Raw genomic sequence first — 27,467 nt, forward strand, 5'->3', positions numbered from 1 at the left:
ACTTCAACTTTTTACCACAAGAATGAACCAGAATCAACCATTCTTCATCAACTATAAACTACAATCAAAAAAACAAGTAATATGGTCAGCTACTGTACCATTCATCAATTATATCTTGTTGCAGAAAATATAAAAACTTGAAATAACAGCAGCAACGCACGCGCGTGCACGCTTCTTTAGAATATTCGCCATCAGTCAATGGTTTTCCGTGCTTTGCTATTCAGTGAGCAATTAGATAGCTTTTGTGGTGGTGTTTTTAGCAGTGACAAAGGTTTTTAGGGTCTGTCGCTCGAGGATCCGTCATGATTCGTTCATTTATCGTAAGCGTGTGATTCGTTGGCTGGGTTAAGACACGGAAATCTCCTTTGCGAGGCGCCGCGCAAACACGCGCTGACACACGGAATGGCGCTAACGTAAATGGTCTGCATTTACATAGCGCTTTTCAAGTAAAGCTTCTAAATAATACGGTGCACAACCGAAATTGTCTAAATTCCAGGTAAATGCGCTTTAAAAAAAATTATTGTTTTGCCGTTTGCTCGCGTGCCACTGCTTAACCCCTCGCGTGCCACTGCTGGCACGCGTATCATGGGTTGCCGACCCCTGGTCTACAACAAGGAAAATACACACATATTTGGTCAACTTCTACTGTATTTGAAGGAGCTTGTGTTCTAGATTCTCAACAATAATCATGCCAACCACCCAAAACAGTGTAAGGTTACCACTTAGAGACACTTAAAGTTTGGCAATAACACAAATATAAACAAAGGACAAAGTATGCCATGGTTGTGTGGTATCTACCAAGCAGGTCAATAACTGGGGTTGGTTCTGTTTTGGGGGGCGAGGAGAGTTCGGGCAAAGGAGCAGCAACCGAGACTTTTGCTGGAGCAACAGCAGCAGCTGGAGCATCTGCAGCCTCAGGAGAAGTGGCAGATGCGGGCTCAGGAGCCGGTTCTGAAAGTAAAATGAGTTGAAACAAGAAAAAATAACAGGGAAGTAAATTATACTTACAGCTGGGTTTTTATTTAATAGGAATCCTCTTAAATAGTTGGGTCAAAAATAGCAAATTTCTGGTTATAGATGAACCAATCAATTACTTGGGTTAGGTAAACCGTTGACCCAAAGTCTTGCACTAGAAAAAAAAAATCTAACCCAAATGGTAGTAAGTCTTGTTTATTTTAAGTATCCAGTAATTCATTCTCTAAACCACTTTTTTGTAAGAGGGTCACAGGGGCATCAGAAGTAAAATTAGTCCTAATTTGAGATATTTTATCCTGTTTTTTTTGTACAAAAGTTCTCATGGTAGATCGTTTTGTTAATTTTGATGCATTTATTATTTTTTTCTTAACTTCAAACAAAATATTTCCTAAAGATTTAGCAACATTTTCTGCTGTCTGCAATATAAGGCAACATTGCTTTTTTAGGGATTTTTTTTTTCAGTTTAATAATAACAGATTAAAAAGTTAGAATGGGAGCAATTGTTCTTAAAACAAGCAAAGCAACCTGGCAAAGGAATGCAGTATGTGTTGCTATGAAATGATTCAAAACTGAAAGTTGGTAAAATAATGTTTTTTTATGATAACTCAAAAGAAGAAGTAATATTTTACCAAAGAAAACCCCAGAAAATTGAATTTGATGCATGTAATGGATCGGTCCATTTCTGAACCCATTATGAGCTAAGCGTGGACTGATTCAATACTTGGGTTATAAGGACTTCCACACCAACGTTGGTTCATTTTTCTCAAAATTTTCCCCCAATATTGTCCAAATCGTTTATAATAAACCCCTAGCCAACAGAAAAAAAATCAGTGTCCTAAATGACATTAAAAAAGTAAAAAAGGGGGACATTTTGTACAAACAAACACCCAAACCGGATAATTGTATTAGCATGTTGGTTTCCTTGTAAAACACTATCAAAATAGTCGTTTTGTACAAAAACTGAGCAAACATGTTGTTCTTTTTCCCCTTAAAGGAACACAGTGTACTGTTTTAGAGCCAGATGTTGATGTAATGTGTACTGCAACAGGAAAGAAATGCTACATAGCACAAAGAAAAAAAAATACTGACACCTATTTTATCCATTTTGCACCCAAAAATATCATCAACTTGTTCAGAAAAAAAAAATTAAACTGGGTAATTTTATCTAGAAGAACTGAAAGGATGAAGTGATTTTATACACCAAAAAAACCCCGAGTTTTGTTTAATTGATCCAAGTAATGGAACTGTCCATTTTTGACCCAAGTGTTTAAAGAGTTGAGGAACCAGATAAAAAAAAAAACATTTAAAAAAATCAGGCCTTCATGCACCTTCACCACCTCTTTTTTACAGTGCTAGTCGTGACCAGGAAAGCTTGCTGGCCCTTCCGAGCAAAATAAAAACCAAGGAGTTGCCGTTATAATACTGCTCCTTCACTCACCAGTGACAATGTCTCCAGATGGAGTCGGCTCAGGCAAAGGAGAAGGCCCGCGTGAAACAGCAGGGAGGTCTATTCGACCGAGGCAAGCAAGAGGCAGAGTGCGAGAAAGAAGAAAACGGTGGAGGTCGGGGAGCAAAGAAAAGTATTAGCAGAGCAGGTCAAAATAGCTCAGGTAAGACAGCAGCCTTGGGGAGAACACGATGCTTGTGGGTTTCATGCACAGCTCACTATGTGGGGAAAACAAGACATGTTGTGGCCAAGGGCGGCGTATTTGACAAAGGGTGGTGGTTTGCTAACTGGAAGAGTGAAACGGTTTCACACAGAGTGTATCAGCTCCTGTACCTGAACCAAATAGATCTACGCTAGGAGTGGTAGCAGCTTTGGATTCTGTGGTAGGACTTTGCTCAGGCAAAGATTCAAGCACATCTAGGGCACACAATCAGAAGATGCACATTCAGATTTCAAGTGCAGCACATACATAATGCTGACTTGTGAGAGGTGGAAAAGCAGAGAGAGGTCAGAAGATGCACAATGTGATGGAGAAAAAAGTATCATGTAATAAGCCAAGGGAAATATTGCAAGCTCCAAATGTTTTATGACTGTTGAAAATTTGGGGCCTAAACCAAAAAATTTAAAACATTCGGGTAGAACAAAAGAAATAAATCAAATAAAGTACTTATTTTGTACTGTTTCATCTGGAGGGAGGAAAGCATGACCAACTTAGGTGCCTAACTTGTTTGGGTAATTCGGTTGGCCATGGTCCAAAAATTTTTGTGTGAGTTGCTATTTTTTTTCCCTTTTATTTTCTTTGTTATTGTATGTGTTTGTCACCCCTCTTGAGGGATATGACGTAGGTAGGTAGGTAGGTAGGTAGGTAGGTAGGTAGGTAGGTAGGTATGTATTGTATTGACCTCTGAGGGGGACGTGCTAACCCGACAGCCGCCATGCTGCACTACTTAGACGTTGTTATTACAAATAGGTATAAACATGAGTTGACTATATATTCTTTTAAAAAGACAATTATGATTTATAAATAACTTTATGATCTTTTTCTATCACAAGAATGCAATAATGTCCCTTTTTGTATGTTGATTTTAATTTATGTTTTTAGGAATTATTATTATTCCTGAACTTTTTTCTGCCCTTCATAAAATCCCAGGAAAAAAAATACTTAAGAACTAATCAAAATCTTTCTAATTTTCCATAAAATCTCAAATGTTTTCCATTTTAATTATTGAAAATAAATTAAAACATTTGACCAGTTACCGGCTCAACATAATTTATGTGATGTTTGTATTTCTATCATCATAGATACTTAGGAAGCATTGATAATCCTTAATTACACGGTGTGCTAAAAAAACTTTAGCAACTGATAACTCAATTGTTTATTCTTTATTTATAGTCCGAACCTATTGAACTATGTAATGGCAGCCAGACTCGACATTGAAGGAAGCAAATTTATTCTATAATGCTACCAGATGTATGAAAAAGAAGTAATAGTGCAAAGACAATTAAGGAGGGAGTTTAACGTAGAACTACAAAGTTACCATAATTCAAAGTAGAGATAAGTTTGACTCTGATAAAACTGCATTTTCATTTTTTAGGACACCCTTGTATAGGTTAACTAGTTCATAATGGATTGAAATTAAATAAAAAAAAGAAACAAATAGAACTGAATCAGTCAACCTTGTTAAGTTATTTTTTGAAATTTGTTCCAAAATTGAGTTCTCTTACCACTAAATTACGTTCAGATCATAATCATCATCAAAATGCAGAAATGGGAAAGAATCATGAGAGCGATTTGACATTACCACCAAAGAGATCTAGAGTCGGAGATGCTGCAGACTCTGTGGTGGTGCTGTCTGTGGTGCTAGCGGTGGTGGTGGTAATAGAAGGAGTCGGGGCAGCGGCGGGGACGGCGATGGGAGCAGCGATGGCCGGCGCCTCACTAGAGGTGGGAGGGATGGAGGCAGTTTCACTCGAGTCTGCCGGTTTCATAGCGAAAAGGTCCAGCCCCGAAGTAATGTCAGCGCTCCCCTCGGTCGTAGCAAAAGGGTCTTTGGCAGGAGAAGCAGAAGGGGGCGCAGTTGAAGGGTTAGGTGTGTTAATATGACAGGAGTAGGAGAGGGAGTGAAGATTAAAACATGAATATATTTATGAGGCAAACTGCTTGTGGATTTAAAGGAATAGTGAGTATTATTTGACCACTTGATGTCATTCTATTGTGTAGTAGAACCAAAAAAGAGTGCTAAAAAGCACAAGGAAGAATTCAAACTACAGAGTGACCAAACTGCACTGTTTCTTTATTTTCCCTGTCTTTTATGAGATTTTTGGTTTTATCGGTAACCGTAGCAAAAAGATGGCAACAATTAGGTCACATCCCTGTAGGTGAGGTTCATATTATGTAAAATAAATGTACATTTCTCAACCTACAAGTACCGTAAATTCTGGACTACAAGCTGCTACTTTTTTGTTGTTGCTACATTTGAAATACTGCCAATTTAAATACGATGCAGCGTTTTATTTTTTGTGCGTGGCAGCACTGAGGAAAACGGCAAGCTGCTCTTTTACACACAAAAATAAAATATTCAGCGGTGACGTATAGAAACATTTATGATGCCCTTAAAGAGAAATTTGTGTGTTTGCCAAAATTAGTTATAAAATACATAACAGGAAACTGGGAGGTTTTACAGTACTTTATTGAATATTTAAAATGCACTTACGATATTACAACTTCGTCACCCACAAATCAAGTCATCCATTTATACATCCAAAATGAACAGCAGTGGAAGTTTCTTATTTAAAACGGTACACTTCTCTTTACGTATCATCTGCATAAATGTCAGGTCCCTGAAATTCCCTTAAATTTTCAATGAACGATAAAAACTGAATGCAATTTGGTCCACAACTGTGGAAACCATCAATGACAACAACACAAAAAGACAAGTCTGTGTTGCAATCTGGCACCATTCTTGACAGTGGTATCATCTAGAAATATAGTGCGTGTATTTTACACAAAACAGCTGCCATTTACGTTTCTTTTGGCGCAGTGGTAAATATGTGCTTGACTTTTTATGGCCGTCTTAAATGGTCATATGATCCCAAAAAAACGTGAAGTAAACGATTTGGTGCAGAGCTAAAGCCGACGCAGCTGAGAATGGCATCCGGTGTGCCAGAGCACAGCGCAGTTGGCATTCTGCAGTCAAAAGCGAAATTCCAGACACGGTTGGTGCAAAGTGTGTGTCCTGCTTAAAATGTATGAAATGGGTGTAAAATCAATCACTTTGATTGCTGTGGCTTAAAATCTTGAGTTATGTTCTTAAATTTGAGCATGCAGCATTTAACCAAGGTGTGCTCTGTGGTCCAGAATCTACGGTAATTTTACTTATCATTGTAATCAATACATATTTTTAGCAGTTATTTTGTTTCTCCCTGGAGGCACTAAATAATACACACTGCCCCTTCAAACCACAAAAGGAAAGCAAATACTGCATGGAATATTTTATTCATTTGAGCCCTAATAAAAAGGTTACCTTTTTTCACACATTATGGTGAAAAAAATTGAATGACTTGTACAGAAAAAAGGAAATTGCATCATTGTGTCTCATTCATAAATTACTGATTGACTTGAGTGTAGTAATTAAGGAGTATTTATGTATGTTTGAAAAAAATCTGCATTTAAAAGATCGTTTTGACAACAATTTCCTTTTATCATTTGTACAGTATATCTATATGGATTGGTTTGCTCTATCCCTAATGAGTTCACTTTCATTTGTAAGTCCAATAGAAAGTCTTTACTGTTCTCTGCTTAGAAGTATCTTCCGCCTTGTAACAATCAAAGATTTGTGATCAGATAATGCATTCATGTTCTTGTGCATTTTTCTCACCCACCAGCTTCACCAAATGCGTCAGTAGCAGGACCCGCAGCCACAGCGGCAGAACCATCTCCTGGAGAAGGTGCAAAGGCATCTACGGTATCAGACCAACACACGGCCAAACAACATATGGAGAAACAGATGGAATGGACAAAAAAACAAAAAATGAGAGGTCAGTGTTAGGGAAAGGCAACGAATACAAGAAGTATGCAGCCCAACAGTCATTTATTTGACTGCGTCATCGTTAATTTGAAGAGGCTGCATAATACTGCATTCTGTGAGATGAGGCAAATTGTCACAATTTGATTGTGGCAAGAGGGAGCATGTTAAGTAAAGGAATGGGCAAGGATCATTCTTTTTTGATGAAGATAATACAATAGGGAACTTGGATTTGAGAGGAGTAAATGGGACACCAGGGACTTTTAACCCCAACAGCATTTTGTGTCCAATTTTGGAAGTGTATTTAATCTGTTAAACCAAAGATACGACACTTAAAACAAACTTTATAAGAGTTGAAATTATTAGTATTTTAGGGTTTAAATCAGGGGTGGTCAAAGTTTTTTAGTCACTGGCCACATTGGGTGAAAAAAAATATAGCAGATGGGGCGAAAAAAGAAAATTATTGATTAATTGATTTCATACAGAGTGTGGAATCCAATACCTTTGCAATTCCTGAGGAAAGTAAGTAATAGATTCATCTCTTTGGTCTATTTTTATGATTTTGTTTGAAACGATCTTCGAATATTTTGAAAGCTATCCATCTTCTTTGTTACAGCTGTAAAATAAGCGAATGCAACTTTGGAGTTTACAATTACTTTTCCTGATATTGCTGTTTCGCTTTTTAAGTATTAGATCTTCAAAGATTATATATATATATATATATATATATATATATATATATATATATATATATATATATATATATATATATAAAGGGATATTAAAAGTCCATATTAGTTGGAAAAAAAAAACATTGTTGACGGTGCGAGCAAAGCAAAGCAGCATATCTGAAAAGTGTGAGTCATAATAGCATGTAGTAGCACAATCATTGAGATTTTCTGTTCCATGTCTTAGTCTTCTTAACTAGTGCAGTCCTTTTTTGACAAACATTAAGACAAGTACAATACTGTGACTCACATTTTTGGGATATACGTGATTTTACAGTCAAATTTGTTGGTCTGTGCAACAAGCTGTACGATGAAGGGAAATCGTGTCGGCACAGACGTGCCGACAACAAACTATGACATGTAAAAAATTGGATAAGAGTATGACATCAAGAGACCCAAGCTTTTTTGACTGCTTCACTACAACAATATCAGCCGAGATTGTGCACATGTATACAGTTGAGCTGTGGACAGCAACATGCGATGTGTCATTCAGAAATTGTTTTTAGCTGCTAAATTAAGAATGAATTAAGAGTAATTACTAGGGATGCACCAAATAATCTGCATTGAAATTAGTTCAGACTAAGACTCTATTTCCGAAAAGAAAAAAAAATGAAAAAAGGCTGTAGAAAGATTGGTGTTGTGGTCAAGATTGAGGCGAGCCTTGTAAATTGGCTTAAACACGGGGGAAGTTAGTGCCAGTTGAGGCTGCTTATTTTCATTTTGCACACAAACTCCCTGGCTACCATTGACTATCACTGACATCAAAGATCAATTTTATGTAGGCTCCCATAGCCTTCTATTTTCGGCAAAGATCCCATTTTACGGGGCTGCAGTAGACAGCTATCGATCGATTTGAGCTAGGCTACCATATATTTTTTTTAAATTTCATTTAACTTGTTTAACTAGGCTGCCAATGACACCTATAGACATCCAAGATTCCCTTTAGCTAGACTGCCATTTACGCTTATTTATGTCATAGATTTGTTTAGATAGGCTTCCATAGATTGCTATTTATGTAATAGAGCCTGTTGAACTATTGCTGATATAGACTAGAGAGCGAAGATCATTTTTAGCTCGGCTGCTATTTTTACCCATTTACATAACAGGTCCTATTTGGCTCGGCAACCATAGACCGCTATTTAAGTCAATGATTCATTCTGGCTAGGCTGCCATAGCTGCCTATTTTTGTCATAGATCCATTTTAGCTAGTATGCCATTGACTGCTTTTAGACATGAAAGAGCAATTCTATGTAGTTTGCTATTGTTGACAAAAAAATGTCAAATACCCACTTTAACTAAAATGGCAGTAAATGAGTCAAGAGTTTGTAGATGGAAAGCACCACAAAATGGGAGTTCCGACAAGAAGATATTCCCATCGAAGTGTGTGTGTCCATTAGCCTCAACTCGTCATATTTTACATTTATTGCTAACAATACTGGCCTAATTTATAGTAGCCGTTTTCATTTTTAAACACTCACTTTGTACAGCGAGAGTTTAATTTACCATTTAACTTTGGTGAATATGCGCCTATGACCCGTTTGTAATATTCCTTCTCCTGTTCCTTTCAATTAAAATCTAAAGTGTCCCTAAAATATATACTTCACAGGTATTAACGATTTATTTGTCATCATATCCAGCCGCGCCCTGCAATTGGCTGGCAACCAGTTCAGGGTGTCCCCTGCCCACTGCCCGATGATTGCTGGGATGGGCTCCAGCACCCCCGCGACCCTACTGAGGATAAGCGGTGCAGCTACTGAGATGAGATGAGATATCCAGCTGCTTTACTCAAAGTACAATGAACTTGCTTGTTTATTCATATACGTATTATTTAGATATCTTACCAGTTTGGCATCGTCTCTATCCAGGAGGATTAACTAGGCACTTCAAAGCCTCTTTTTGGTTGTTTTAACATATTTTAATTAAATAATAACGTGTAATCAGTATCTAGTAATACGTTAGTGAATTATTCATGATTATACATTGTACAAGATAAGTTTATTCTGCATGATTCTGTTTTTAATATTGGACGCCTGCCAAGGAGATTGGATAGTATTTTAAAAATTGTTCAAAATTAGACTATTATGCACTGTTGACATCAATGCCACCATTGGAGATTTAATAGAAAATAAAGAGGGCAGAGGAGGAGGACCTTTACAACAGATTAGAAATTTCTTATCCTGAGGATTTTTTTGTACAGGCTGCTCCTGTTCTACTTTCAAGTCCAAAAATCATTGATGTCTTCTCTCCTCATTTTGAATGTGTGCCACATTATAAACATATCAGTACTTTCTTTATTTTTTTTTTTTTTAATGTATTTGTTTCGGTGTTTCAGTTTTTGGATTTTCAGTCAAGCCTTCTTTCCTTTTGTTGCATCCTGAGTACCATAATTACAGGTGAATACCATCCTTAGGTAGTTGTCTGACCCTCAAATTTGGGTTGGACTTTCTCATTAGTTTGTTTTAAAAATGATTCAGTTGTTAAGTATAATTAAAATTATGATAATAAGTACAGTTATACATGTAACACTGTAGTTGTTTTAAATTTCAATATGGATTGTTTAACAGGGTCGCAGAGCCATTTTAATAAATTCCGATATTATTAAATCTGCGTACTGATGAGCAACCCATCGGTCAACATTTCGGGGTGACTAACCTCCAAAAAGGTCGATGTCTCTAACTGAAGAAGCACTGGGGGCAACAACAGGCAGGGACGTGGGCACTGGCAAGGCTGGAGCATTTGCAGTGGCAGGTGCAGCATCAGTAGCGGGTTCTTTGTTTGCTTGTTTAGCCTCAGAAATGCTGTTACTGGCAGCAGGAGGGGCTACAAAATTAAGCCCACCAATTCACGGGATAGAGCACAGTCACAATCCCCAAAAGAGACAAGAAATGAATTAGAAAACTGATAAAGAGTACGGTAAACTCTGGTCTACACACCGCTACTGTTTTCCTATGTTTTAAACGGCTTTAATATTGAGTGGAGAGTTCTTTTTACTTTTTGCGATACAAATGGTCGCAAGGGTGTTGCTGTGTTCCCTACAACACAAGGGTTTACGGTAATCGAACCCGGGTCAGGCTGGTGAGAGCGCCGACACCTAAGCAAGAGACAGAAAACGTCATTCGATTTTATCTCATGATCACACTATTTTTACAGTGCCAGAAACAAATGTTAAAATATGGAGAAAATAGAAAGTCGTCCTGAAAGATGTAAATAAATTAAAAATCTGTTCATCATCAAACATACCAGAGTTGTTTCCGAAGTTGTACCTTTTTTGCATATATATACCTTCTATGACAACGCTTTGTTTTCTCCGTTGTCTAACATTTGTATCTGGTACCGTGAATAAAAACAGCGTCATAAGGATATCGAATGTAATGCCTTTTCGCATGTCAATTACCTTCTAGTTGTCTAGTGGTTAGGATTCGTCGCTCTCACTACCGTGGTATGAGTTCCATTTCCGTTGTATACGATGTTGTTAAGTGATTTTGTTTAGCGACATTTTTTGACTGATTAACCATTGCACTACTATATATTGTAAGGGTATAAATATGCGTAACAATTACACATTAATAAATATGGTAGCTCTTACAGTGGATCGAATTACAAGCACCTTAAATATGAAAAAAGAAAATGTGACAAAGGACTATTTATTGGATATGCCTTATAATCCAGAGCATTTTAGTGTAAAAAATAGTTTCCAGTAAAAAGTGAAAGAAAGGGAAGTCATAAATCGGTAAAATAGTTTTAACATTCACAACACACTTGTGGAAATATTGAATGAGATTACTCACCATCTGCCAAAAGGTCTGCACCACAAAAGACAAACAAAAAAATGACAACATCATTCATTTTGCATTTATTTTCTTTTACACCCTTTCAAGACTAAAGAAACATTTCAATTGAACCCAACTCTCTACTATGACTCTAAATAGCATCGTCTGTATAAAACATGAAGTTTTATGTCAAACTCTGCAAAATTGTGCATATAACGAGGCCACAGAAAATCAGGAGTGACAAACATACATTCGGTGGGCCAGAACAGGCTCACTAACAGATTTAATCTAGCCCAAGAGACAAGGATGAGAGAAGCACAAGAGAAAAATGAGGCACACCATGTCAAAGCATGACCTGCAGTTTTAAATATATACATTGGATGCCAAATCCGGGCGCAACACCCAAAGCAAACCACCCCATGCAGCTGTATTTGCTGACTACCATTTATTAACCAGAGAACATTTTAGGAAACAGACAATCCAGATGTTGTTTTATTTAAGATAGAAGACACTGCTCTGTTCAAGGCAATACAATTGGACACTTATGTGGTATGTGCATGTCTTTTTTTCACTTCTTAACTTTTTTATCCAGAGTAATTAACAGGAAATTATCTGTTTGCACTTTGATAAACAAAGACAGAAAAAATAGCATCTGGGTGTCTTTGCGGGAGATTAACGAAGTGTTATTTGCTTTCTATAACAGTCATTAAATCTAACAGTGAAATTCCCAAATTCAGGTGAACATTTTAATTCAAAAAATGTGGTAAAAGACTTACTAATCATTAAACAAGGAATTTGACTTATTAGTTGTGAACATCCGAAAGATCCCCAGCCCAAAGCTTCTTATACCATACATTTACAAGTCCCCTGTGAGAGTGTATTTTTCTACCATGTGGCCACTGAGCTAAAATGAGTTAGAAACCCCTTCTGTAAGTCATTTTGAAATTAAACAAAAGAATTGTAATTGTAATTTTCTTACCTCCCCATCCAGTTGTGGCGGAAGGGGCTGCAGTCCCAACAGAGGATGATGACATGGGATCTAAGTCCAACAGGAAGCCATCAAGGGCACTAAGTGTATAAATTACATCAAAAAGTATATATCAATAGAGCATTAGACATATATATTAAAGTTTCAAGGTTACATATGTTATTTTGTAAAAAAAAAAAATACTTTACCTGCTAGTGGTAATATTGGGAGCTACAGCTGTGGGTGTAACTGAAGGTGGTGGAGGTTTCGCAGGGGGCCCAGGACGGGCGGGGGGACCACCAGTGCCAGCGGGTGGTGCAGGCTTGGGTGGTGCAGTAGAAGGGGCAGCAGCTGCTGAGCTGTTGTTTGCCGTTGTGTCCTGTTTCGAGAAAACAAGGTAAGCAATATAAATGAATGTCAGTTCTCATATTACAGTAAATAATGAATGAAAATGAAGTACTTACCTTAGTAGGTGACCTGCAAATATAGGATAATACACATGTTAGAAAAGAACCAGATTAGCATCTCAAATGCATTATATCAATCCAATGTTTTAAAGGCAAAACCTTTAGGAGCTGTAATTTATGTCAAGAAACTGCAATGTTGTTTCAGTTGCACTTGTGTCAAGGATTAACCGTAGAAGTAAGATCTCAAGCCCGAATCTGGCCCGAAATTCGTGGTGGGGCTGGCCTAAAATAATAATTATCTCGTTTGGGGCTGGGCATGACTCTCGCTGACTTTTTTTTTCCCTTTATTAAATATTATCTACCCGCCATTGTTCTTTGTTTCTTTTTCCTTGTGGAGGATCCTCACAGCACTGCATTCCCGCTCGTCTGTGCATGTGCTTGTCGACGTGCGCGATTGGTGACACTGTCTGATCCAGGGAAGCGAGTACAGGGCGGAGTCGGCCACAATCACCCTTTCTCCTCCCGAGTCCTCACAAATTAATTGGAAAAAGAAAAGAACTCGAGTTTTGGGTGCAAGTTATAAACAAGGTTTGGGGTGAGAGGTGTAAAACCCTTATTTTGTGCAATGGTATTGTAATGATTGTGGTGTGTGACGTCATGTCGGGCAGGCAGGACTTCAGTACAGTTCACTTGAGCATACCGTACAGTTGTCTGCTTCATTATTATTATTACAGTTCATACACACACAGACAACACGCCTAATTGGTATAATATTTGTGCAAAGATGTGTCTGTCAAAGATATCTCTGACCCAGATCGCATAACATGGAATGCAACCACATATCTCGACCCACAAGACACCTACAGACTATTTTAGTAACAAATTCCAAATCACCCAAATGGACGATCTGAAAAAAATAGCGTAATTATCTATGGCTACCGCGCAGAAGCGAGGGGTGTCTAACGAAATGGCATTCAATAATTAAATGCGTCAACAGCAGATGGCGACATTTTAGGGATTTCTTATCATGTGCTGTGACATATGGAATTGTAATAATGATTACCAATTACTTTAGAGCCCTGCCTTAATCTGAAGGAGCCGAGAGGGTATTGCATACCTGGCTGCTGGGTTTAAGGGCCTGGTCACACAGCCGTTTGCGCCTGTATCGCAGGTAAAATTTTGCGGGGTTTTTTTGCCCGTGGTTGCCCGCAATGGAAAATGCGCAAAATTGGCCAACCCGCTGTTCATCGGTGGTATGCCCGCAAAACAGACGCCGGCGACTGTTCCGCTTCCTCATCGCGTCATTTCCGCGTCATTTTCTCGTGTGGACCACGGGTATAAAACTGCCGAGCCGGTGTTATGCCGAGAATTGTATCCCCGCCAAGAATTGCATCCCCTGTCGCGGGAGCGCGCACACGTCACTCCTGTTAGGCATAACATCGTCTCCCGGTTTTCTGTTGATGGTTTGACAGTTCCCATCTCATTAGCTACACCGCTTATCCTGATTTGACACTTCGTTTCAGCATAATCAGCTTTTTGGTAGCGTGCATTACAGTTTAAATACGAGCGATTTGAGTCGGAAAAGGCAAAATAAACACGTTACCTGCTCAAAAGTGGTTTATATACGGCGTGCATTACCGTTCGATTACATTCACAACAAATACAGAGACGGAATGTTTATGTTGTATTACATTCCCAACAAATGCAAGACGAAGTGGATTTGGTTATATGTTCGCCATTACATTCCCTAAAAGTGAGATAAAACGAGGTAAAAGTGGTTGTAGTAGCGAGGGGATGCAACACCGGGCTGTAGAAAATCATAACCGCTCAAGACACAGTCCCGTGAAGATCAAGATTTCAAGCTATGGCACCGAAGAAGCCAATGTTATTATTGTAAAAGTTTTTCATTTTTATTTTATTATCTTGTTATGAAATGAAAATAAATGTCAAAAAAATAAAAATGGATTAAGACGAGGTCACTACGGTGACGGGGATCCATGTCCACCCCTTGACGTCTCGAGCACAACTGACGTGTGCTCGGCAAATCGCGCTGCATATACGCGGAGAAAGGCGTTTGACCTTCACACGCGTAACACGCTAATTTCACGTAATAACACCGCGATACAGGCGCAGAACATGCTATGACCGTGCTCCACCCACGATTACCCGCTGAAATTTCGCGTCCTACCCATGTGTAACCACGCCATGGCCGCGGCCAGAGCACGTCGTTCCGCGTCATTTCCGCGTCATTACCTCGTGTGCCGCCCGCGGTTAACACGTGGTCTAAAGTTTTGAGCAGCGCAAAACTTTTTCGCGCTGCCAACCGCGTGTGAATTTCCGACCGCGTGTAAAGCACTGCTGTATCTCGTCTGTATGGCGATCTCAAAGCGTCCAACAGCGTCTGCTTCACAGGCAGAAATTTCTGGCCGTGATTCAGACGCAAACGGCTGTGTGACCGGGCCCTAAGTTCCGAAGGCCCCTAATTCCTTTATGCTGTCGGTGACGGAAACCGCCAGGGATAGCGCGCTGGATCTGACGTCTACCCGGTGTAGGCAAAAAAAAAAAAAAAATCAGGAAAAAAAAAAGGGCTATTTTTTTTTAATCGACTATACTTGAGTATATATGGTACTTAAAATATAATGTCATTTGTCCAGTAATCCTCCTTTGCTTAAGTGGAAACTGAGGGTTAATCACATTGATTAGAATTAGTGTTATACTCTCACTGACATGTTATCTAATACATCTGCACAAAAGAATACAGTAGAATCATTTCAACGTTATAATTATACCTAATAGCATAAAAACTTACTATAGATGTAATGTTCAATTATTACAAAAACCGTATTCCCATTACTATTGAGCAATGTTTTCAATTTAATTTGTCATTATTACCAGAAATTTAGTGTGAGTCTATTGCTATTAAAAAACTTGTATTTAACTTAAAATGAAATGGAGCAACTAAGCCATATTTGGAACACCTCTTTGGTTTAGTGTTGTTTTACCAATGGCATGACATTTTTCAACTTACAGTAAATGGTCCATTCAATAAAACACATAATCACAGTAAAGTGTACAAACAATGAAAAAAAAAATGTAAATATATATGGTATAAATTAAGAACTGATGACAGACTATCTACTTATTCCCCTCTGTATTGTATTGAACAAAGATTAGTAGAAAAGTCAATTAAACACTTGGCCAACAAAAGCCCAAATAAGCAGCTACATCGTGTTTTATTCAGGCAGTAAACAAAATAAATATTGATGTTGTTGTTTTGGTGGGAATAATTTTTTTCACACATTTGTTTTTGCTATTTTTAAGCAATTTTTTCTGTCGTAATAAAACAAATACACATGAACTTACGACTTCTTCCCTTCCAAAGTGTTGAGATGTGTTTCGAGTGATTCCAAAAGACTTTCTGGGGCCTGTGAGGAAAAACAAATACCTTTTATAGTTAGATTATTTGACACATTTTGTCATTACACACTGTACATTGTTAGATATCTGATAATTGCTTTAAAATATTTATATAAAAAATAAATATGTTCTAGGTGACATACCTCAAACACACAAACATATTGGTTTTGGTGAGGTTTTTTTTATTTCTAAATATACAGTGTAAAAAAGTTATTGTTTATCAGAATCCGTCTTAATATCGGTAGGAACAAAAAGTTATACAGTTTCGAATTGATTAATTTTGTAAATATCTATTTAATGCAGGACTTAGGATGTAGTGATGCATAACCGTCTGTTTTTGTTGAACAATGTCCAATATTTAGTCAAAGATTTAGTAGAACTTACCTGTGTGAGTTCAGGGATGTCATTTTTGTCTATTCCCACTTGCTAGAAAAATAAATTATTAACATTTTAGCATTTTACCATCATAAGCAAAGACTGCTGAGCAATCCAGTGCAATGTGCAAAATTGAATCTCACCTCTGCAATTTTAAAGAACTCAGACACCCGAGTCATGCGAGTCAGAAATCTTTTGTAGATCTCCAGGCCATCTTTACATTGGTTTCTTTTCATTTGGAAAAACTTCTCTATAAGACAAGGTCATCAGGTCATCACAATGTATACTCTTTATCAGGGATGTCAAACTTAGTTAGGCTCTGGGGCCGAATCACCAAAAGAATGTTAACCCACAAGTTTTTACCCTTGTATTTAAGTATTATGCTTTAGTAGCCTACCCTACATATACACAACACAACACATTTATTCAGAAACAATGGCAAAAAAGATTTACATGTTTGGCATTGAATGTGTTAACTGGTTTATTTGAACAGTTGAGAGTATCCAGTATTACACCTGAACCATCTCAACACACTATAGAAATTCAACATTGCCCTCTAGGAAAAAGCATTTGGTTTAGTTATATTTTAAAAAAATAATTACGTTTGATAGAAATGACCTAGAGACTAGCTTCTCTGATATTTATTTATAAATCATCCAACAGGCCGGACCTGGTGCAGGGGCCATGAGTTTGACGTGATATTAGTTGGGGGCTTGCGAGAGAAACATGATGGAGCTTGACACAAACGCCAAGTTAGCAAGATGCAGGAGAAGAAAGTGGTCGCAATACATTATGAAAGACGCTATGATCTGAATCGGCCAATCGGCATCTGAGATCTCAAGTCAAGAGGTGCCGGTGCCTATGCACTTGACTCCTCCCCCCGACTTCTTTTTTTCCAATATCTTTCCCCGAATTAGTGAACCAGTGATAACTGAAATGAGAAGTAGTGAGTAGTGAGGGGTTTATGTACTGGTATTTTGTATTTTACTGAAAAAACAATTTAAAGGGATGTTGTGTATCCTTTGACCAATAGATATTGCTGTTTAGTGTGAATCACACAAAAATGAGCACTAAGAAGCACGAGGTAGAATAAAAATCATGGAGATTCCAAGCGACCAAATTACACCATTTTCTTTTAATCGCTTCCCTGAGCCTTTTGGGGAGGTTTTGGTCTTTCGCGGGGTGGCGGACAATTATGTCAGCTCCCTCTAGGTACACGAAATCCTTTAAAATACAATAAAAATCTAACAAGAAATAATACCTAGATTGTCTGATATGGCAGATAGCACAAGGGATTTTATTTATTTTAAGTATTGTTTTCTTAGTTTATAATAGAACTGAGGGTAAAAAGAATATCTGAAAGGTGCTATACATTCCCCCATTTGAGAACCACTGCACAAGAGTACTACAATGAAACTCAGTTCTACGTAACATTCAATGGAATACTTATTATGTAGTTATTAATAAAGAAAACAAAAAAGAAACACTGTACCTAGTAAATTGATGATGCCGTCATTGTAGCAAGCATACAATTTTATCAAATCTTTGAAGAGTAGAAGAAAGCAGGCGTTTAACACTGCGTGGTTTAATTCTGGTTGGTGTACCTTTGAATGGAATTACAATAAATAAGAAGATAATGAAACAAACATTAATGAAGTGGTAAAAAATAACGAAAATATATGCTGGATAGTTTGTGAGGTCTCCCTCAGTATGACTTACCTCAAAATCCAGCAGTGCATCAATCTGACCTTGAAGAATTGGCATTCCTTTTAGTAACTTCTCCACTGTCATGGTCCTCATCGCTCCTTCAGCTCTGGACAATGGGATGCATAGACATATTAAATCCCTCATCCATAACGTTGCTGTCATGTTGTCTTTTTTTTTCTTTTATGCATTGTGAAAAGAAACAATGACAGAAATGCACAGATAAAACTTGAGATCTGTCTTTTTCACATTATAGGGACGAAAATACACATGGCAATTGGTCCTCTTGTCAAAAAAAAAGATTGATTAGTTATAGATAATTGAAAATGATGTGCTAAATTTTGTTTCGAAAGACAAAACATAATATGTGCATTTGTGTGTCGGATTTTCTGACAAGTGCAATGTTTTCCAAAGGTGAAATGAAAATATGTTTGCCAATATGTAGATTGAAACATTCTCAATCAAATAAGGAAGGGTATTGTTGGGAGTTGTGGCTATTTCTATATATAATTAACCTATTACTTTACTGGATGAAAAACACTCTTTTACTTTTGTACTTGTCCATTAGAAGACAACCTTGACAATACAATTTAATAGCTATTATTGGTGTTAGCATGATTGCTGCTTCTTTATAAACTATTTCACTGCATTGTATATTTTGTCTGTCAGTTAGCCCCCCTACCCCCAAAATCAACATTTTATACAGCATTCAAACACAATACAGCACTTTGTTTTGATTACTTGTATTGTATTTCTGAAATGCTTGTATTTTAAGTAAATATTTCCTAAATGGTTTTCCTTATGGACTGTATAAAGCAAAATCCTGCGCCGTTATGTTTTAATGTTACAGATCATTGTCCCTTGAATCAACAAAACACGTTTTTATGACCTTCTGAATGAGTGATGCAGAATTTAAGAAACAAGTAACGTTACCCTTTCTTGACTCTGATAAAATCAAAAGACATCTGTCGGTAGGCAAAAGACTTCTCGTTGAGATAACGGCTGTAGCGCCTGATAAAGGTGGACATGTCATAGCCTGAGGAAGACATTCACACACAAACAGATACACGCACACACACTCATAAATGTACTGAAGCAATGTGAGGTAGAATAACAACCAAATCTAATATTTTGTGGGTGTGTAGCATAAAAGATGTAAGGCTCGCGATGTCTACATGAAATACTGCTGGTCATAAAAGTGTGTTACAGTTAATGATAGAAAAATGTTAAAATATAGAGCAGTATTTACAGGTATGATAGTGACCCACCATGGGAGCCTGTTTTGTCCAGAAAGTTGGCAAGGTTGAACAAAGAATTCCTTGACGAAAGGAACTGCAAAAATTTCTGGAAAAGAATACACACATCACAAAAAAGCTTAATTTGACTGGTAAATTCAATTGTTTAGGCCCTCAATTAGGTTAATAGGCCAAACAGCATATGTATAATGGGACAAATAGGTATTTAGTCAACAATGAATTGTGCAGGTTCTTCCACTTGACATTATTAGAGAGGCATGTGATTGTCAACCATGAGAAACGGAATGTAGGGGGAAAAAAACAGAAAATCACATTTTTTGATTTTTAAAGAAATTATTTGATAAACATGGTGGAAGCTAAGTATTTGGTCAATACCAAAAGTTCAGCCCAATACTTTGCTATGTACCCTTTGTTGGCAATAACAGATTTTTCTTGAACTCTTTTTTCTCTCTCTCTCGTTTTTCACACACTCTTGCTGGTACTTTGACCCATTCCTCTATGCAGATCTCCTCTAGAGCAGTGAGGTTTTGGGGATGTCGTTGGACAGCACGGACTTTCAACCCCCTTCACAGATTTTCTATAGGATTGCTATCCAAAGACTGGTTAGGCCAATCCAAGGCCTTGCAATGCTTCTTACCAAGCCACTCGTTTGTTGCTCTGGCTGTTTGTTTGGGATCATTGTCATGCTAAAAGACCCAGCTATGCCTCATCTTCAACACCCTTGCTGATGGAAAGAGATTTTCACTAAAAATCTCTTGATACACGGCCCCATTCATTATTTTCTTTAGACAGATCAGTCGTCCTGGTACATTTGCAGAAAAACAGCCCCAAAGCATGATGTTTCCACCCTAATGATTCACAGTGGGTATGGTGTTCTTCAGATGCAATTCAGTGTTCTTTTCCCACCAGAATTGTATTTCTACCAAAGAGTTCTATTTTGGTTTCATCTGGTGATTCTCTTAGTCCTCTTCTGGATCATCCAAATGCCCACTAGTGAACCGCAGACGGGCCTGGACGTGTTTAAAATTCAATAGGGGGACACTTCTGGCAGTGCAGGATAGGAGTCCCTGGCTGTGCATTGTTTTACTGATAGTAGACTTTGTTACTGTGGTCCAGGCTTTCTGTGGATCATTCACTAGGTCCACCTGTGTGGTTCTAGGATTTTTGCTCACCTTTCTTGTTATCAGTTTGACACCACGGGGTAGGATCTTGGAGCATGAAACCCAAGATCAATGAAGATCATCAGTGATCGTGTGTCTTCCATTTTCTAAAAATGTATCTTACAATTGATTTCTTTACACAAAGTGTTTCACCTATTGCAGATTCAGTCCCAGCCTGGTGAAGGTATACAATTTTGTTTCTGGTGTCCTTCGACAGCTTTTTGATCTAGGCCATAGTGGAATTTGGAGTGGGACTGACTTAGGTTGTGGACAGGTGTCTTTTATACTTTTAGAATGAGTTGAAACTGGGGCCATTAATACAGATATTGAATTTAGCCCTGGTGGACCTTGTAAGAAGAAGTTAAACATATTTGACAGCCAGAAATCTTGCTTGTTTGTAGGTAACCAAATACCGGTACTTATTTTCCACTTTGGAAATGAATTCTTTCACATATTCTGTCTTTCATGGCTTAGGTTTACCCATGTTGACAATTACAGGCCTTTCTATATTTTTCAAATAGGAGAACTTGCACACTTGGTGGTTGACTAAATACTTATTCGCCTCGCTGTATAAGTTTGTCAGGCTCACAGGGACTCACAGGTTGTTCCCATACCCTTTAGGTTGGAAAGCAATGACTCAAGCACTGTCGAACATGCACTACAAATACATGTAAGAAAAGCTGACTAAACAATAACCAACGTGTTCTACAACTCCCCACATTAAGTTTAATGATGTGTTGAATTTGTCAACTGGTGGTGCTCAATCAAATCATCTGAATACAAACTTATGCTCTATGTCAGGTAAGTTGCGGGCTACATTGGGCTAACAATTTTGGGAGAAGGGCCAGATCAATGAACCTCACCAATACAAGAGGAAAAACTAAGGGAGGGGAAAAAAAGAAAAAAAATCTATCAGTTGTACTTTATACACCATTAAATGTATTTTCATAATATGTTGTACCATTGTTGTTGAGTGGGCCGAATTAATAAGCCTGACGTGCTGCATCTGGCTGTAGTTCTCTTAGCCCTGTTCCAGGTAGTGTACTTTAAAAATCTATCCATCCATTATCTTCACCGCTTATTCTCAGTAGGGTCACGGGGGTGCTGGAGCCTATCCCAGCTATCTTCGGGCAGTGGACAGGGGACACCCTGAAGTGGTTGCCAGCCAATTAACCTGACATGCATGTTTTTGGAATGTGGGAGGAAAGTGGAGATCCCGGAGGAAACCCACGCAAGCACGGGCAGAACATGCAAACTCCACACAGGAGGTTCGATCTCATGACCTAAGAACTGTGCCGCACACGCCCTAATCAATGCGCCGCCGTGCTGCCCACATTAAAAGTCTATCTGGATCCAAATAATTTAATTGTGTGCAACCACTTTAAAAATCCAATTGAGTTATTTTAATATACATTATTTTCAGTGTACTGTGCTGCTGGAGCCAGGGGTCATGCCTGGAACCCTTTCATCAGTGGAAGACCTTTATATGAAGTTAGGAAAACTGCTTTTAAAACACATGTGGATGTGGCGCAACAAGGGTTGCTGACTAGTTATAATGTTATATTTTGGGATTTTTATGTTGTTTAACCCGTATTTGACTGTTAGGGGAAGTGTATTAGTATTGGAGCTAGACCATCCACCTGGGCCCCGTTACATGGACATGAAACAGAAGGATTTTTCTTATAAATCCGCTCAGTTTTCCGCAAAGCAAATAGGTAATGGAAATGTAGGAATTTACCCCCAAGAACTCTTGAATATCACAAACTTTCTAGAAACATTATTATTAGTAGTCCTTTTTTTAAACATATACATTAGCATTACAGTAAATGATTGATTTAATGATTTAAAAGTATTCTTTTACTTTTCTTTTTTCTTTATTTTAATGAAATTTGTACCTGAATTAAAAAAAACTATCTATAATGGAAAAGAGCTAAAACTTCTCTAAACCTTTGCAAATACACCCTGGTGCGATTTTCCAATTGTGTATTTTTTATTCTTGGTAAGTGCAACCATATTGCCTTAGACAGCGCCTCTGTGACTTCTGTTTTAAGGAAAATAACAGCGGGATGTTTCCCCACATGCTCTCTGTTGATAAATGGTAGTCAGAAAATACATCTATTGGAGTGGTGCTTAACTGTGGCGAAATCCAGTGGACATACTTAAAACTGCACTTCGTTGTTTAACGATGCGGCTCTTTTTTCTCTAGTGCTTCTCTCAGCTCTGTCTGCTGGCGGATTCCACGCTTCTGTTAGCCTGACCTAGGGCAACGGTGGCTATGTATGCAGTTTACCACCACCAAATTATCAATGTGTGAGTTGATAAATAATTCATCCACTGGAACATGCTCAGAGGGTCCAATACATCTCTTTAGAATTCAAATGCATTATTATTATCAAGGTTTTAAACAGCATTGAGGTAGTGGTAATTTTTTACTCTTTCTGTTACCTCTGGATTGAATGCAACTTCTGATTCGCGATGATCGATGCAGTCATGGACTAAACGTCAGTTATTATTTATTCATTTGGGTTTTGGTGCATGAGTGTAAAATCTTTCACATATTAAACCCAATAATGCATGACTTTTAATTTTAACAAATTTGAATACTCAAACACATGTTAAATGTACGGAATCAGGCACAGAACTAGAGGTGGAACGATGATCGGGCTGGATGATTATAAGCACCAATATTTGGGAATTTGACAGATATGTGTATCGGCATTATTATTTTTTTGACGGGACGATTATTTGTGCTCAGATGCAGCCAAGCCTCTACTCATCCTTTATCCTCGTTACCCACCCTGCGCCTTCTGGGAGGAGCCACTGAAGCTATAGCTTCCCCGACTCCACACACTGCAGACAGGAGCAAGCCTACAACATACGTGTAGCACGCAATAAACATTCCAGAGCTCTACATCTCACAACTAATACTAACTTTACAATGAGAAGGATAATAACATTAGAGCGGAGTAAACAGAGACAGCTCTGCTAACTCCTGAGTCCAAACATGCCTTTGACTCAACCCGTGCCATGGTAGAAAAGTATGTGTGTGATTAAGAGATAAAAAGTGTAGTTAACATGTTTAAAATAACAGTAGGATATTTCTTCAAACGCTACCTCGTTGATAAATGATAGTCAGTAAATACACCTGTAGGAGTGGTGCTTTACTTTGGTGACATGCAGTGGACAAAACTAAAACTTTACGTCATTGTCTGACGATGCTGCCCATTTTTCTCTTGTGCTTCTCTCAGCCTAGTCTTACCTTTATGCAAATTGCTGCTAAGCCCAATCTTATTTCCTTAGTTTTTGGTTTAAGTAAATGAATAGTTATGTTGGTCGTGTTGAAATGCTAATTCATTTAATGTAAACATTTTCATAGAGCTATGAAAGTTGTACTTGAATTAATAACAAATATTATTTTTTTCTTATTACATGATTAAAAATTTCTTACGCCAATTTTTAAGCTTTTACGGCAAATGAATACCGGTTCCAAATATCGGTTATTGGCCTCCTCTTTATACTAAAAATCGGCATTGGCCCTGAAAAACCCATATAAGTCGATCCCTTCTCAAAACGTGTAGTTCTCCCAACAATTATGCAAATATTTTGCTAAATATTCCACGCACCCAGAATTCGAGAAATTTTGTCTCAAATTTGACTGATCTAGCCTGTTTGACGTCATTGAAGGAACACAACACTTTAGAAATAGCTAATCGCATTAAAAATCATGTGAGTCCAGCTCTGAAACAGACAGCGATTGGAGTGAACAGCAATGGCATAATGCTCAATCCTGCTTGGAAGTAGGCAATTGTGGCTTTTTGTTTGTGTTTTTAGCAGCGTGAGTCACAATTGTTATAAGTATGTCCGGCTAGCTACCGTTACCGTCAGGGCTGCTGAAGGCTTTTCTGTTTTCCTGGTTGGCGCTTGCTGGTATTGGAGCCATGTCCCTTGCTTTAAACCCGGCCGGCTTTATATTTATCGCCGTAGCCATAGCCATAGCCGTTTTTTGTCGTTGGTTCAAGGTTAGCCTGGCTGCTCACCTCTTGTATTTTGATCGGCTAGCCTAGTGTTAGTGCCGGTTTTGCCGTGTTCCTTGATTTGTTTGTCAACAGCCAATTTTCTCGCCATAGCCATTGCCAGTTTTCGTTGTTAGTTTCCGCTTGGACTGCTTTTTGGTCGGGCAGCCTCGTGTTTTTACACCGAAGCTGGGGCCGCCTTTCATTGATCGTCCCAGTTAGCTGCCCATTGGTGGCTTTTTTTTGCCAGTTACCCCCTTATTGGCCGATCTCCCTTTGTTGTACAATTACTGTATCTACCGACAACACAACACCTGGGCATTCTCCACAAAAACGACCAAAACTTTGTCTAAAACACTTGTAGACTGTTTGACTGATTAACACGTAAAACAATATACCTACTGGAATGCTAGTGGTGGTCGTGTTCTTCTGATGACATCACAGCTCAGGCTAACATATACAAGACATGCGCTCTTCAAAATGCATTATCTTGACAAATTTTTGGAATATATTGATCAAACATATAAAGATTTAATTTAAAAAAACATGTACCATATTCCCACAATTTTCATGTTTAAGAATTTTGGATTACCAATAAGGGTATTAAAGATCTTACAATATAATCAGACCCATTGTTGCTAAGCCTGAAGACGGAATGTAAGTGTCTTCTCACCTCGTTGCCGTGCACCATCAAGTGATGTGTTGTTATCAGGGCCTTGAAAACAACCACCCAACTGGCATTGCCTGCCCTCTCAATCAACGTATCAGCCATCTGAGGGACGTTCACATTAGAGTCTTGGGAGGCCTGGATCAGATCTAGGATTTAAATAAGAGAAGAGTTAGAATGCAGGAGGATGTTATCATTGATATATTGGAACTTAGGTTAATAAAATCAGGATGACATGAAAAAAATGCAGTGATAAAAAGACAGAAACCAAAACATGACTTACAGGAAATTACTAGATAAAAGTGCCTAAATGGAATATGCATCCTTGTATGCACAAACTTCTGCATTGTCGACATTTTGTATGCCAAACAACACATTTTATCAAATCGATATGGATTTGTGTACATTGTTTATACATGTGTGATTGGTGTCTCAAATTCATTCTTACATTCTCAATGCTCTACCAAGGCAAGCCTTTTCTCAGCCTTCTCAGGCCTAGTGCAAGTCTACGGGGAAAATAGCTTTTTTTCTTTTAAGTAATTTGGTACTTTGTTGTTTTTGCAGCAGATTATTTCAGATGGTTTTTACCCATTTAGCTCTTGAGGGTTCTCTTCAATAAGAAGATTCAATGCATCCGGGAAAAGATTTGTAATGACCATGTAAACACGTTGGATGTCAAAGAAGTTATAGGAGATGCGCAAGATGGTGGTTGTCCGGCGTTTTTTTCCCATTTTAGTAATTTGTCACTTGCTAGTCTTACACTGATGGTAAGTACGGCCAAACCGACTACTGACCTGTTTGACACACGTCCAGGCTCGCTATAACATATGAATAACCTATATTTTTATTTTGACAATATCTGTGTATTTGTTATTGCAACATCCATTGCAGCCTGGTCATCCTGGAAGGGGGATTACCTCATGTGCAGTCCCTTCTCAAGGTTTCTTCATTTACCTCATGTTGAGGTTTTTGAGCTTTTCCTTGCCCTCATGTAGGTTTGAGATCAGGGGATGATGTTATGATGGTGTGTGGTTTGCAATAATCTGTGGTCTGTGCAGCCCTTTGAGACTCTTTGTGATTAAGGGCTATGCAAACAAACATGACTTGACTCTTACAATATGCTATTGATTTAAGCTAGAATTATGCGCTATTACCAGAATGATTTATTGCTGCTGTATAATCACTTTCTGATGGGAATGAATTGAACCCCTACTTTATCATTACAAACCATGTGTTTACCACCCTCAGGGGGACAATGGGAGATTTCACTGCAGAAAACATCATAATCCGCAGTATCAGTCTATTTATAAAACAACGTTTACTCAACAATTAAGAAAAAAAACATTACATAGAGCACAGTGTTTGAAACTAATCTGAGCTATACGGCATGTCCTTAAAGTTTATTCTTTAAAAAAAAAATCACTCAACATAAAATCAATTTATTTTAATAAATAAATGTATAATGCAATTGAAGTCAAGTTTATATATACAGCCCTTAATCACAAGAAGTCTAAAAGGGCTATACAGACTAAAGACTACCATTACACCATCCCCTGTTCTAAAAAGCTGCATGAAGATGTAGAGCAAATAAATCCAACATGAAATTGACTTCCATGTTACTCCGAGTTACCTGTCCAGGATGGCTAGGCTGCAATAGATGTTGCAAGGATATCAACAGACAATACACAGACTTTTTGTTACACGCACTTGATGTTGACACCGCTATTTTGTATGTTTGTGTTACCGCTTGAGACAGAAACGCTATTGTGCATGTGCCAGTAACAGCAGAGATTTTATCATGTAGAGATGCCTCATTATTTTGGAAAAACATGAATGGTGACAATAGCCGAATTAATTATTATATAAAAATATTATTTTTTCACATCTTTACTTATTTATTCATAGATTATAATTACCCTACTTATTTGCGTGTAACACGGCTCTAATTTTTAATCAGAAATCTGGTAACACTCATTACATCTGCAATGTTGGTGTTCCTCTGAATTTGGCCAAATAGCTGACTAAAGAATGTATGCACAAGTAAGGTTAGACAGTGCAAGTGAGAGACACATGTTAAGATTATGTTTCCCATCCAGCCATCCCAAACTCCACCTTGACATGAGCCAGCCCTTCGGGAAATCTCCCGTTCTTCCCGATCAGTCACTTTGGCATAGGTTGTAAGTAACAAACATTGTTGAAAATGTGCATTGATGGCCATATCTACTGTCATCTTTAACGTTACAAATGCACACCTAAACAACATACAGAATAAGCCCGCCAGGCATGATGAGTCAGCAGCCTGCATCGTCCCACACTTCTCCTGTGTGTGTCTTACTCTCTTCCCACTGAGTCCGACAGACTGTGGCACTGTTTATTCCCCGACTCCCACCCAATGGTTGCAAAACCTGGGACAATCCATGCTGAGGAGGTGTAACATTAGGATAGTACTCGGATTGGTCAGCTCTATTTGAAACTTTATTGGGTTCAGGTGTATCGTAGCTAAGTGCTACAGAGTGCAAATTCTATTGATGTAACAAAATATTTTTATGTGACTTT

The 27,467-nt window shown here is 38.1% G+C and overlaps 1 protein-coding gene across 11 annotated transcripts in view; it reads right to left on the bottom strand.

The window, feature by feature from the left end:
• Positions 1-27,467, bottom strand: part of snap91a (synaptosome associated protein 91a) — a 63,110-nt gene that overhangs the window by 15,434 nt on the left and 20,209 nt on the right. For 2 of the 11 annotated variants that reach the window (XM_088326462.1, XM_088326461.1), the window contains exons 2-19: positions 24,918-25,060; positions 19,084-19,159; positions 18,749-18,851; positions 17,831-17,924; positions 17,604-17,715; positions 16,255-16,361; positions 16,121-16,162; positions 15,683-15,744; positions 12,377-12,389; positions 12,122-12,291; positions 11,925-12,013; positions 10,964-10,978; positions 9,828-9,995; positions 6,305-6,382; positions 4,225-4,470; positions 2,756-2,839; positions 2,414-2,482; positions 799-951 (exon numbers count right to left, since the gene is read on the bottom strand). In XM_088326462.1, the coding sequence (XP_088182588.1) occupies positions 799-951; positions 2,414-2,482; positions 2,756-2,839; positions 4,225-4,470; positions 6,305-6,382; positions 9,828-9,995; positions 10,964-10,978; positions 11,925-12,013; positions 12,122-12,291; positions 12,377-12,389; positions 15,683-15,744; positions 16,121-16,162; positions 16,255-16,361; positions 17,604-17,715; positions 17,831-17,924; positions 18,749-18,851; positions 19,084-19,159; positions 24,918-25,060 (1,824 nt within the window). The remainder of the gene's footprint in view (positions 1-798; positions 952-2,413; positions 2,483-2,755; positions 2,840-4,224; positions 4,471-6,304; positions 6,383-9,827; positions 9,996-10,963; positions 10,979-11,924; positions 12,014-12,121; positions 12,292-12,376; positions 12,390-15,682; positions 15,745-16,120; positions 16,163-16,254; positions 16,362-17,603; positions 17,716-17,830; positions 17,925-18,748; positions 18,852-19,083; positions 19,160-24,917; positions 25,061-27,467) is intronic. The other 9 variants (XM_088326463.1, XM_088326465.1, XM_088326469.1 and 6 more) reach the window with 9 other exon arrangements.

The sequence above is a fragment of the Urocampus carinirostris genome, chromosome 2, assembly GCF_059441175.1.
Source record: "Urocampus carinirostris isolate Australia breed hairy pipefish chromosome 2, RoL_Ucar_1.0, whole genome shotgun sequence".
NCBI lineage: Eukaryota > Metazoa > Chordata > Actinopteri > Syngnathiformes > Syngnathidae > Urocampus > Urocampus carinirostris.